The sequence below is a fragment of the Hipposideros armiger genome, unplaced genomic scaffold (assembly GCF_001890085.2).
Source record: "Hipposideros armiger isolate ML-2016 unplaced genomic scaffold, ASM189008v1 scaffold_1335, whole genome shotgun sequence".
Lineage (NCBI taxonomy): Eukaryota > Metazoa > Chordata > Mammalia > Chiroptera > Hipposideridae > Hipposideros > Hipposideros armiger.
The window spans coordinates 68,082-82,174 of record NW_017732685.1 but is presented as its reverse complement, the minus strand read 5'-3'; the positions used below and the strand labels follow the sequence as shown (position 1 = coordinate 82,174).

The window sequence follows — 14,093 nt, the reverse complement described above, 5'->3', positions numbered from 1 at the left end:
GATAATCAGCCAAGTTTGTAGATGCCAGCCGTTGACCCAGCCTTGCAAGCAGACTTTTCTAAGGTTATCAGTTTTAGATCTGCTATGGTAACTCTTTTTCTGTAAAGGGTCTATTACAAATAATGTTGCTGTGAGCATTCTTATACATGGTCCATGTGGGAATAGGAATTTCATGAGTATGCATATAAATTTAGTATATAAGGCCAAATAATTTTCTTAAGTGTTATACCAACTTATACTCTCACTTAATTGGGATTTTAAGACATTAAGATCAGTGTCTTAGTCTGTTTGGGCTGTTAGAATACCATAGACTTGATGACTTAGAAACAACAAACACTTAACTCTCGCAATTCTGGAGGCTGTTAAGTTCAAGATCAAGGCTCTAGCACATTTGGTGTCTGGTGAGAGCCCACTTCCTGGTTAATAGATAGCCATCTTCTCATTGTATCTTCACAGGGTGGAAGGGACAGGAGAGCTCTCTGGGACCTCTTTTATAAGGGCACTAATGCCATTCATAAGGGCTCTGCCCTAATGACCCAATCACCTTCCAAAGGCCCCACCTCCAAATACTAACACATTGGAGATTAGGTTTGAATCTACAAATTTTGAGGGGTCACAAGCATCAGTCTATAACAATCGGTATTGAAAATCTAAATATATTTCAATAAGACACAGAAAAAATTTGTTTGTAAATTTAACACCCATTCATTATCTTAAAAGAAAAACACCTAGCAAATCAGGTATAGCAGGAACTTCCTTAATCTGATGACAGTTTTATACAGTATATGTATTATACAAAAACAACTAGAAGCAAGCCTCATGCTTAATGGTGAAATTTTGAAAGCTTTCCCTCTGACATTAGGAACCAGATAAGGATATGTCTCCTATTCAGTGTAATCCTAAACATTCTCGCCTAGCAAATAAGATATAAGGATTGGAACAAGATAAATAAAACTGCCACTATTCATAGATAAAAATGAGTGTCTTAATGTGTTTTGCATTTGAACTTACCACTCAGTTCTTTTTTTCTTTTTCTTTTGTTTCTGCTCCCATCTTATTGAAAACTTGGTCTAATTTGGAGGAAAATGAGCATCTTTAGATTGTTATGCTTCACTACTCAAGAAAGCCTTATTTAGCCTTCTGTTTATGAAAAGAATAGTTAAGATTTTGGTGGGCATATGCAAGCGGAGTAGTTTTTCCAGGTGGAGGAGACTTTAGCCAAGTCAGAAAAAGCCACACAGTTAGGTCCCTGGAGTTGAGTTCACCATGTTTCTGGTGTATAGGAGACTGGTGGTCTCTAACAATACCAGCGTACAAGCATGGCCGATTTCCATGGCAAGGTAAAAGATAATGTTTCGTACTCCACCTACTTATTTGGAAAATACACCTTTTGGAGGGTAGTTTGGCAATGTTCCAGGTACCATAAGCGAGTCACTTCCTTTGACTCACCAGTTTCTCTCCTTGAAATTCATCCAAACAAAATAATAATCTACACCAAGAAAATCAGTTCAACATTATTTATAATGCCAAAAAAATTTTGAAACCAGCTAAATGTTTTATAAAAGCCTGAATAAGTTCCAATACATCAGTTTAATGGAAATGATGTGGTTATGAAATACCAAGTCTGGTTCAGAGGCACAACAGAAAGGTATATTTCTTATTGCTCCTGACAAATAGATCAGAAAACCTTAGACTTTATATATTAAATAAAAATAAGACTGAAAGATGGAGAGAACGAGGCAGATTGACCCAAGGAAGTACATGGCAGTGAGTTCCCTGGGTTTTGTGTTTTCATCATATATCCCAGATTGTGGTCTAGAGAAGCTAGTAACATGGAAACACTTAGGAGCACAGAGAGAGAGAGAAAAAAAAGAAAAAAAAACCCTCTTTCTAGCTAAAAGGAGTCTTAGTACATAGAACCCAAAATATCCAGGATACAGTAGAGAATCACTTGTCCAATAACTAGGACCATCTCAACTGAAATGAGAAAAGATAACCAACAGACATCAGCCAAGTCGACACATGTTGGAATTTTCTGACAAGGATTTTAAAGCAGCTATCATAAAAAGGCTTCAATGAACAATTATAACAGAAATGAAAAAAAGGCTCTGCAAAGAAATAAAAGATAGAAGAACTAAATGAAAATTTTAGAACTAAAAAATATAAAAACTTGGTGATGGATTCAGCAGTAGAGTGGAGAGGACAGAGGAAAGAATCAGTGACTTGAAGCTTGAACAATAGAAAAAAAACACCTGATCTGAATGACAGAGGGAGAATAGTTTAAAAAACATGAACAGAACCTCAGGGACTTGAAGGAGTATAATAAAAGACCTGATTTGCTGTAGGAGAAGAAAAAGAGTGTGGGCCTGAAATAATGGCTGAAATGTCCCCACATCTGACAAAAAAATATAAACCTACAGATTCAGAAAAGCTGAGCAGACCTCCAACAAGATCCCCCATCTCCCCACTCCTCACCCCCTGCAAAAAGAAAAAGAACCTTGAAAGCAGCGAGAGAGAAATACGTTGCTTATAAGGGAAAAATTCCAGTGACAGTGGATTTCTCATCAGTAACCACAGAGGCTGGAAGGAAGTGGCACATTTTTCAAGTGCTGAATAAAAAAAGAACTGTCAACCGAGAATCTATCGAAAATATCCTTCTGGAATGAAGGGTGGAAGTATCAAAATATTCTCAGATGAAGTAAAACGAAGCAAATTTGTTTCAGCAGACCTACCCTAAAAGAATGGCGAAAAAGACAATTATACTATAAACCAGGGAGGATAAAGGTAGATAAGGTTTCTACACTTACGTGTTTTGATTGCAGTAGGGATTACATGAATATACACGCATGTGATAAAGTGACATAGAACTATACTATACACACATTTTACCAATGTTCCTCGTAGTTAGTTCCCTAGTCTTGATATTGCACTATAGGTATCTAAAATATAACCATTGGGGGAGCCTGGATTCAGGATGGATGGGAACCTATCTGTACTATTTTTGCAACTTCCTGTGATTATAATTATCTCAAAATTTTAAAGGGATAAACATTTTGTCTGGTCACCTATCTATGCCCATTGTCTTCTGTAGGCGTTGCCTTTGCGATCCAGATCCCCTATCATTTTGCCCTTTTACGTTCTTCTCTTTGTCAGAAGCATCGTTTCCAAGGCTGTGCCTTACTTCTTCAGATACACTTATGTAAACCTTCCTTGTCCTCCTAAATCTGAATCAAACATGTCTTCTCTGTACCAGTGGTGTCCTGCACACCTGTGCCTCAATCATACTGTAATGAATAGCTTACTTATCTGTGTTCCCACTAGGCTATGTTATGTGTGCTTAGGGAGGAAAAAGCTATGCTTTTATTTATTAGATAATAGAGTGAGAGTGAAGGATAACAGAACAGTGGCTTATCATCCTTCTCAGACAGAGCATTGTCTTGCATCTACAGTAGATCTAGAACCCTGAGTCACTTTCACTGGCTAAGTCACCATTTCCCGTGCCACACAGTGCACCCTTTCCGCCTTTGTCCATCCACGAGAAAACTTCATCATTCATGCAGCCTTTCCGTAGATGTGCTCTACTTGCGTTTACTTTTGGAGGCCCAAGTACATTCACTGTAGTAGGGAAAGAATATCATTCTCTTACACTTAATTTTTATTCCTGATTACCAATACCTTTGGTTGCATTGTGCAAATGTCATGTACTTAAAAGTTTAAAAGAATTTTTTTAGTGTGAAATGAGGTAAACTGTTCAAACATTTTTAGTTAATAGGTTAAATTTGATATGGCCTTTTTCCCTTAAGGGAAATATTTTAACTTTTACTGAATATTAATATGATGTATTTGGGAAACCCAACATAATTTCACATCCAGAAATCACTGCTGTTGTAATTGTCCTTCCAGACCATTAAAATACTGTGTCTGTTATTTTCTTAAATGGATTATTAGAAAGCATACTGTTTCTGAGTTTTCACTTAACAGTATATTATAAAACCTTTCCTCATTAATTCATACAAATCTGCTCCCCCTTAAGTGTTCTGAGGTATTACATTATTGTAATTTTTAATGCAGCTTCTTGTTGATGGACCTGTATGTTTTCCTTTTTTTTTTATTGTTAAGAAGCAGTATTGTGCTTATGTATAATTTGTATGGTACATTTACATCTTTGAACACTTGCTGATTTTATAAAAATAAATTTCTAGACGTGGTAATTGTTCTTTCAGATGAATAAGAATTCAGATTAATGCCCAGTTTTATTTTTTTAAAAACTTTTGTTTTTAAAGTGTTTTAGGGAATTGAAATAAAAATATTTTGTGAACTTTGAAGAAAATATTTTTATTTGTGCATTCCTCTTAGCAGAGGAGCTGAGAATCCTAATTTTAAGCCAGACTTTTGAAAAAATACAGAGGAAGTGCTAATAACTTTCCTGGGAATACTAAAGTCTTACTGATAGGAATCTGTCTATTTGGAGGTGCTCTGATTTGCAAACAGATCACTGGAAGGTAGAATGCACCTATTGTTCTTCTTCTCCCTTAACTTTCTATTCAGAAGATTTGGGGAACTGATGCCAGGATTTTGGCAGAACCTGTGAAGAAATGAGGTTCTGAGTTGTTGATCAGGATCTGTTCAACTGGAGATGCTGGAAGCTTGGTTTCTTGTACCTGAGGTGACTTGCAATGAAAACCCCTCAGTACAAGAAACCCGAGTGCCTCTCTTCATGGGTAGTGAGGAAGGTAGTGCCCTATTCTGTACCCCAGGATGCTGAGCATAAAGGAGAACTTAGATTTGGGGTAGTAGAGCAAAGAAAATCAAGGAGGCCGAATTTCTTTTCTACAGGAAACAGAATTTGGTTAACCTTTGAGAGGGATCTGAGTTCACAGTAGTGCCCTTGGAATTACCCATTTGCTTATGATTTAAAAGGGCTGACCACTATCAAATTTATGTTAGGACAGTGTTTAGTTTTAGAAGTTGAACAAAGTTATTTATCTTTTCAGAACTCAACAGTAACAATTGAAGAATTCCATTGCAAACTCCAAGAGGCTACAAACTTTCCTCTTCGTCCTTTTGTGATTCCATTCCTCAAGGTAATTTTTATGAGATAATTACTGGAGGTAATTGTTTATCTTCCATATTTCCTCAAGATTTGCTACTGATCCCTGTTCCATGATCTGAATCATGGCGGTTTATACATTTTTGTAATCTTTGTTTTGGGCTGCTGGAGAAATGTTGAGTGCAGTCTACAGAAGAGTCTTATAGTTGATGAGATGATACATATTTGATGCGATGAGAATTGCAAAAGCCTTCAGTTGTGGTCTGTATGCAGACTCTGCTGGTAACACACAGATGCAGGTAGAGGATGGATGGGAGCAGGAGGTGAGTCCGACAGAGGTGTCAGGGTGGCATGGAGGCTGGGCTCCTAGCAGAAGTAACTGGATATTAAATCTTTTTTGTCTGCCAGACAAAAAAGAGGTCTTTGTAGGTCAGACTCTTACCTTAAAGACAGAAGAGCATGTGGGAAGGCGGGGGTTTTGTCTTCCCAACCCCCAGTTTAATGTAGCTTTTAATTATGGCTTCTGGAATTTCCCTGAAATATAACTTCTGGGGACACTGTTCAAATTTGTTGTGCTTACCTGATAAGTTAAGACAGTGTTAGATTTATATGTAATATGCCCTTTACCAAAGAACATTCTATTTTGAAATGATTTCATGCTCACAGAGAAGTTGCAACATGGTACATGACAATGCCTGTACCCTTTACTTAGATTCTCCAAATGTTAATATTTTATCACATCTGCATTATTATTATTCTCTGTCTTTCTATTTCTTTTTCCCTCAATTGTTTGAGGGTAAGCTGCAGGCATGATAGATAAATCGAATTACTTTAGTATAATTATCAAATCAAGAAATTAAGATTGATAAAACACTATTATTATAGACCTTATTCATGTTCCACCAAATGTCCTTTACAGCAAAAGAAAAACTTTTTTTGGTCCTGAATCTACTTTAGGACAGCATTTTGCATTTCATTGTTATGTCTTTTCAGTCTGCTTTAATCGGAATAACTTCTCAGCCTTTTATGATCTTGGCATTTTTGAAGAGTATGAACGAAATTGTTATTTTATAGAATATATCTCAATTTGGGTTTTTCTGATACTTCCTCATGATTAGAATCAGATTATGCTTTTTAGGTAGTAAATGTAGCAGGGAAGATATCACTGTGTGCTGCAGGAGACGTAGATGTTCATTTGTCTCATAATAGGTGATGTTGATTTTGATCACGTGGTGAAGGCCATGTTTGCTGTGCTTTCCTACTGTGAATTGCTTTTCCTATTAAACAATAATTTTCAAAACCAGGTATCATTATAACTCATACAGATAAAAAAATGAATCCATGTCAAAGATTTTATTTAACTCACTATTAATGAGGGAATCCATAAGGTGTTAAAACCCATTCAGGCTCATTTATAGATCAGGATTATTGATACGAATGGGCAAACAGGAGTAAAATTGGCTTCTCCTACAGTGTGCAAGGGAAGTCAGTTGAACCTCTATTGGACATAGTTTTATGCATGTCCATAGACAACAATGATTTTGCATTGCTATCAGTTATTGACAACTTGCAGAGTTATAAAATAGCTTAAAGGCAGTGAAACGCCAGCGTGCTCTAGGCCAGGCTTAGTTAGGGAGCCTCTGACCCGTACGCAGCCTACCACATAGCTTTGTACAGCCCTGGAGAGAATGGCTTTTTTACAAATGAACATTTATAATTGATTTGGTAATAGGGAACCTAACTTTGAACCCCAGTTAAGCTAAACGTTATCCTTAATCCATGCCCTTTCCAAATTAATTCTATTCTTTTCATTAGTAGTAGACTGATAGTACCAAAAAACTGTATTTAATTTTTTTTGTATTTTGACTTTTGTCAATACAGTGTTTGGAAATTTATTCCCTCACTTATATCTGAGTACCCATATAATATCGTACCTTCAGTTTTGCCTCACAAAGCCTAAATATCTGGCCAATAAACCTGCCCCTCTTATCTTCTTTTGCTTTACCTTCATTTCCTAATAAAATATAATAGCATCAAGAAGATGTGTCATCTTACTGAAGCACTGATACCAGTTTTTAAACTTTTGAAAGTGAAGCATAGCAGGCCTGCAGGAAAATGCGGGGCTCAGGTGCTCGGCCTGTGCTGCGGCTCCGACGGCACTGACGCCTCGGCCTGTCCCATCAGCCTGTGGCGCTTGCTCAGCCCCAAAACAGCTGTGCTCGGTCTGTCTCTGTCTGGTTTCTGTATGTCAGAGCCGGTGGACAATGGTTTTCCCCAAGACTCCGGAATCAAGAAGATTTATGAAATCTGTGTTACTAGAAAAAAATAAGCTTTTTTTTTTTTTTAACTCATTAAAGGGTACACACATGTTACAGATGTAAAGATCCGACATGGTATTTTTTCAATTAAGTTTTTACAATTGCTATGAGATTGAGGTTATAGAAGAAACTTGAAAAGTGTTTTATATCATCAAATTCCCTATTCTTAACTCTGTTATTTTGGAAAACAGCATGAGGTGTAGGTTGTTATGGCAGCTTGTTGGCTAGCATTTGGGTTTTTGTCAATTTATTTCTACTTTAAAGCAGTCACTAATTATGGTGCCTGCTAAATTAACCCTTGGTAAAGGGATGGCTACGTGCATGTATTAAAACTTTCCTTTCCCTTGCTAATCTGTTTCTCTTGGAATAAAGACTTCTCTTATGGGCTTGGTCTGAATTGTTTTTAAATTTGGAGAGAAAAATATAATTATTTTTTAATAAAAGGAATATGGGAAAAGCACATTTATATGTGAAGGAGAATTCAGTTTCAAGAGAATAGGGTTTTTTTATATGGTATGTCCATGTTAAAGGTTTTCTCCGTTTGAGGAGAATGAAAATGATCAGTACGTAATTATCCTTTTACAGAATAAGGAAACATGCCCAATGGGGATGCCACACTAAGAAATAGATTCTGCCCGTGGGTTGCCTTTGTACCCTCAGAGCTTAGCCTAAGGCTTCACCAGTCACTCCCAATACTTCAAGACCTCATGTTCCAACAAAGCCAGACTAATCACCGTTTCCAGAATTCCATGGCAGTTCTCAGAGACCATGAAGGAAAGGTTGAGTAGGGCTACCAGAGATGGGTTGGGATTCAGAAGACAGAAGCCAGGCCTTGTAATGACAGAGGAAAGAGTGGATTCCTCTTACTCCCATGTGGGCAGTTCTAATTCTCTAACTGACCACAGTCTTCAAAAATGTATACCTTTTAAAATTATTAGGTTCAATATTTATTGATCTTTGCTTGACTCTGTATTAGGCCACAGAGGTAAATAAAGCACAGTCTCTTCCTTAAGGGGATTTAACATATTGCAAAGGCAAGAAATGTCAACCAATCATTCACGTTCATGTCACCCTACTCACAGAGGCATATGAAAATCAGACTAACAAGGAGAGAAGGGTTTTGGTCTTGTGTCGTCTTCCTTGTGAAAGCCTTTTGAGGTGCTGAGCCTTAGGGTGTAGGGCCTGACACCTGGACAGCTGCCTTCCAGCCCCTGCCTCTTCTTTTCAAGGCCAACCTGCCCCTGCTCCAGCGAGAACTGCTGCACTGTGCGCGGGCCGCCAAGCAGACCCCATCCCAGTACCTGGCTCAGCACGAACACCTCCTGCTCAACACAAGTATTGCGTCACCTGCAGACTCTTCTGAGCTGCTCATGGAAGTGCATGGGAATGGAAAGAGGCCCAGTCCAGAGAGGTGAGCAGAGAAGAGCTTGGTTGTCCTTGCTTTTCTGGAACCACTCTGAGCTTTCCCTTTGCTTGTGAAAGAGAGAATTTGATTGCTGTGGTTCTACATGGGTATGGACTTAAAATTTCTAAGGTTAGTTTTGCTTTGTCCCAACATGAAGCAGCAGAATGTTTCTCAAATCTATAGGTGTAACTCTCAGACATGAGTATTTTTCAGAAACTCTTCAAATGGTGAGAAACTGCTGTAGAGCAGTCTATGAGTCCAATGCCCCAGAATTTAAAAAAACACAATCTTCCCGAGGCATTTTTCCTGATGTGTGAAGTATAGAAAAAGTACAACAATTAGTTATTGATACTTGTTAATGAATCACAATTACTTTGAAGATTGAAATTATATTATTTTGGAAATTTCAGTATTGGTGTCTACCACAGTATCTATGGTTGGTCAAGGAAGCAATATTTTAACAACAGTGGAAAATTTGTTAAAATTAAAGCTAACTGATTAAAAACCCTACCAATTTATATTTATTATTGAGCGTTTTTTTCTCCCATGTGGAGAATTGTTTCCAATAACCAACCCCCACTGTAGCAAATTTGACCTCAAAACATTCTTAAACACGGTTGAACCCATTTCCTCCATATTCGTATTACATAAGATAATTCCATCCTCCCCTTAGTCTCTTGTTTGCTTCATGAAGTTTAGATGTTCCTGCCTGATAATGGATGAATTTGATCTCTCTTTTCATCCTAGAATAAATAGCAATTTCCATTATCTTGCTGGCCCCTGAAGACATTTCAGTTCATGCCTCATGTCCAGCCTTTCCTTAACGTCTTCTGTTTGTGAAAGTGCATAGCACAATACCCAGCACAAACTAGGTGCTCAAGGACATGTTTGCAGAACACCTGTTGACGGGCTCAGATATGTACTCCCTGTTCTTCTACAGGAGGGAAGAGAGCAGTTTTGAAAGAGACACAATTCCTCCTGAGCCTCCTGCCAAGAGAGTGTGTACAATCAGCCCTGCTCCCCGGCACAGCCCTGCCCTCAATGTGCCCCTTATGAATCCTGGGGGTCAGTTCCATCCGACACCCCCGCCTCTTCAGCATTATACCTTAGAAGATATTGCAACTTCCCACCTGTATCGTGAGCCCAACAAGATGCTAGAACATCGAGAAGTTCGTGATAGACACCACAACCTTAGTAAGTGACATAAGCCTGTTCTTCTTTGGGGCTATTTGTCTTTCATAATTGATTTATAGGAGTGTTTTATGTAATCTCAAGAGTGATTTTTTTGTTGGTGGTGGTTTTATGTCATTTTGTGGGTCCCACACGCCGATGTGAATCATTGCCTTAGTAGTGTGCACATAGCTGGCATGAATCGTGTGTGTGTGTTTACTTGATAGTTTTGTTTACTGTATTCTTCCCTCTGTCTTCAAATTTAATCTCTTCATTTCTAATAGGTCTAAATGGAGGCTATCAAGATGAGTTGGTAGACCACCGTTTGACAGAAAGGGAATGGGCTGATGAATGGAAACATCTTGATCATGTAAGAATCGTATAGTGTATAATTTTTTTAACTATTTATTACTTGTAATTCTTAGTATTATTTACCAATAGTAATAGAGTGTGTGTGCTTAATGTGAACGTAACCAGGGCAACAATGCCTTTGCAGTAAAAGCTGATTTATCTCTACTCGCCCAGCTAGAGAATCAAGAGTAATTCCCAAATCTTTGTGGTGGGGTGACTACTTCAGGTCATAACCAAGTAAAGTCATGTACAGTACAATGGTTCAAAACATAGGTTTGTGAGGTCCCAGTTTTGCCACTTCCTACCCTTGTGTGATAGATAGGTAAGTTGCTTTACCATTTTTAGCCTTTTTATATCTTAAAAAAATTCCATTCCTTTTCTTTTTTTTTTTTTTAGCTCAGCCATAAAATAGAATGCAGCCTTGCCATTTGCGACAACAGGGATGGGCCTAGGGGGTATTATGCTAAGTGAAGTAAGTCAGACAAAGACAAATACCATATGATTTCACTCATGTGGAATCTAAAAAACAAAACAAACGCACAAACAATATAAAACAGGAACAGACTCATAGATACAGAGAACAAACTGATGGTTGCCAGAGGGGAGGAGGGGGAAAGGGGGGGGGGTGAGTGAAAAAGGTGAAGGGGATTAAGAAGTACAAACTTCCAATTATAAAATACATGTCATGGGAATGTAATGTACAGCATAGGGAATATAGTCAGTAATATTGTAATAACCTTGCACGGTGTCAAAGCGTTTCTATATTTATGGTGATTCCTCTGGAAGGCATATAAATGTTGAGCCACATAGATACAGAGAACAAACTGATAGTTGCCAGAGGGTTGAGCGGTGGGGAGATGGTCAAAAAAGGTGGAAGGGGTTAAGAGGTACAAAGCTGTAGTTAACATAAGTCACGGGAATGTAATGTACAACATAGGGAATACAGTTAAGGGCTGGCCGAGTGGCTCAGTTGGTTAAGAGCTCGCTCAAGAGTTTGAGCTCTGAGCAACAGCAGTTCGAGTCCCAGCCCGAGCTGAGCAGCTACTGAGCTGCCAACAGGTGGCAGGATGGCTCAGCTAAGAAACAAAACAAAAAAAACCAAATACAGTTAATATCGCAGTAACTTTGTATGGTGACAGAGGGGTACTAGGCTTCTCGTGTTTATCACTTTGTAAGGTATATAAATGTCAAATAATTGTGTTGTATGCCTGAAACTCATGTAACATTGTATGTCAGCTATGACTTAAACAAACAAGAATGCTGTATTATTTGAATTCACAGGAGGGTTGTAATAATATGTAAGGTGCTTATCACAGGTCCTGGTATATAGGAAGTGTTAAATAAATGGAGCTCCTCCGGATACAAATGAGAATTATTATACAAGGATAGAATGTAAGCCCTAGTTTCCTGTCCTATCAGAAGACAGCATTTTCCCTCTCACTAAAAAGGGACGTAGTACTTGCTTGAAATACATACAGTGGCATTTCCATCTTGAGTGATATTGTCTGAGTGGTATTTCTCTGATTACATTCTTAATAAATTGCCAGCTTTATCAGATGCCTTATGGGTTTAGTCATATATTTAATGTGGTTTCACCATAATCTTTAAAGGACCATATTGTAATGAGACTCTAGGTCCTTCAACCTTGAAGTGTTATTTCGAAACCCAAACAAAAATAAAGTGAGTGAGTGTGTGCATGCGTGTGTGTGTTAAAAGAAGCAGAAAGAAAGGCTTCAAAATATAAAGTTAATATTGCTAAACCTGTAAATTACTTAAACCTTCATTCTTTATGTTTTGTTTACCTGTCCTTGATTTGCAATGTTGGTTGTTTGAATGTCCTCATCTCGTCTCTGCCTAACTTCCCCTCTGGCTCAGGCCCTGAACTGCATTATGGAAATGGTAGAAAAAACAAGGCGCTCCATGGCAGTCCTGCGGCGCTGTCAGGAATCTGATCGTGAAGAACTCAACTACTGGAAAAGACGATATAACGAAAACACAGAGATGAGGAAAACAGGGGGCGAGTTGGTCTCCAGGCAGCACAGTCCTGGGAGCGCAGATTCTCTCAGCAATGGTAAGATAGCAAAGCAGGCTTTTTATATTGTATTTTAAAGGAAGATGGTGACAGATTGTGGAGTTAGAAAGACCTCGTGATTCCTATGAAGAGTAAATGATAAAATATATCAATGACTCAATACCTGGCATGTTCAAGAAATATTGTCTTCCTCATGGAGAATGAGAATATTTGTGATTTTGTTCTGTTTTTAACTCTTTATGTATGTGCTAGGTGATGATCAAAAAGTATTTGGTCTTACATTCACCCTGGCTGAATGTACTAGGTCCTCTCCTGTACATCACATTTATTCCTCACAGCAGTCCTAAAAGTGTTCGCCTCACCTTCGCTCCTCTTTTTCCTACTCCCCGTCCAGAAAAAGACCATTTACCAACTTCTGCCTAAAGACCTTCTACAAAAAGTTTTACTACACCAACCTGAGTTGTTCCATCTTGCCTTTACTCAGCCTGAAGCAGCAGAGATAGAAACAACTGTTCTCTCAATCCAGGGTACTTCCAGGAAGCCACATCTATTGCCCCCAAATATTCCATCACATTCACCTAGTAACTGAAAAGGTGCCCTGTCCAAAGACACAGCTAAGCCATCTGTGATCAGGCTCTTCCCCACCCATCCATATCAAGCTCCTGATTCTCAGCAGGGAGAGTGAATCTATTCTTATGAAAGACCTAGCATGTTCCACAGAAGACAGCCGTTAGTCTCAAAAAGATTATTTTTAAAAAATTGAGGCAAAGATATTGGGATCCACTCCCCGACCCCACCCACAGAGGTGACCCTTGAGCCAACCATAGAGCAGCGACACTGTGTGGGATATCTAGTGCAGCAAGACATCAAAGAATACCTGTAACAACTTGCAGAAACATACCCAAAGTTCCCCCATCCAAATCACAAACCGCCCACGGATGAGGCTGCATATATGCATAGAACGCAGTGAGCTGTAGCCAAGATTCAGCTCTTCCCCCGCCAGGATTGCAGGTCTTACTGGTGTCATGTAAACATTACTTTGCATTAACATCTACTCATCTTCTTCAGCCTTTGTTTGAAGGTTTAGCTAGGGTGACTGACTGTATGTTCCAATTTGTCTGGGAACGTCAGGTATCCTGTCATAATAATTACCAGCACCTCCCTCACTCTCAAAAATGAGGACAATTGGGATGATACATTATCACTCTCAGTTTAGCTCTTCACAGATGCCAGTGTTTCCTTCTCTCAGGATTCTCAACGATATCAATCTGACTTGAATAAGTATCTTTTAGTATCTATGCATATTGTGTATGTTTAATATTTTTATTTTACTGTTTATTTCTCTTGTAGTATATGTTTGTTGCAGTGTAGAAAGGAAAACAAAATTCATATCCTAAACAAGCATGCTATTTAAAATGAGAACGAAAACCACTGCACAAACTCCTTGGTACTGGTCTGTGATGATATGAGGAGCCTATACAAGGATGTATCAGGCACTGTTAGCTTCTCTATGAGAAGACACCATACAATAAGCAGTGTGCTTAGACACATCATTGTTTTGCATCCTGGCCTAACTTCCATATCTCTTCATGGACCAAAAACGGTTTGCAGACTGGACAGTATTTGGGGGCATAGCACACAAACATACTCACCAATGACTTTTTTTTTCTAAAGATTTTAGTGGGGAATTGGGGAGGGGAACAGCGTTAGGGAATCGGGGAAGGGGAACAGACAAGTTGCTGTCCTTTTGTTCTTCAGTCTAGTTGT

General features: G+C 38.6%; 1 protein-coding gene across 3 annotated transcripts in view; it reads left to right on the top strand.

Annotated features, from left to right (window-relative positions):
• CBFA2T2 (CBFA2/RUNX1 partner transcriptional co-repressor 2) overlaps positions 1-14,093 on the top strand; it is a 159,901-nt gene that overhangs the window by 121,724 nt on the left and 24,084 nt on the right. For all 3 annotated transcript variants that reach the window (XM_019633519.1, XM_019633517.1, XM_019633520.1), the window contains exons 4-8: positions 4,995-5,084; positions 8,598-8,779; positions 9,714-9,967; positions 10,228-10,313; positions 12,170-12,365. In XM_019633519.1, coding sequence (XP_019489064.1) covers positions 4,995-5,084; positions 8,598-8,779; positions 9,714-9,967; positions 10,228-10,313; positions 12,170-12,365 — 808 coding nt within the window. The remainder of the gene's footprint in view (positions 1-4,994; positions 5,085-8,597; positions 8,780-9,713; positions 9,968-10,227; positions 10,314-12,169; positions 12,366-14,093) is intronic.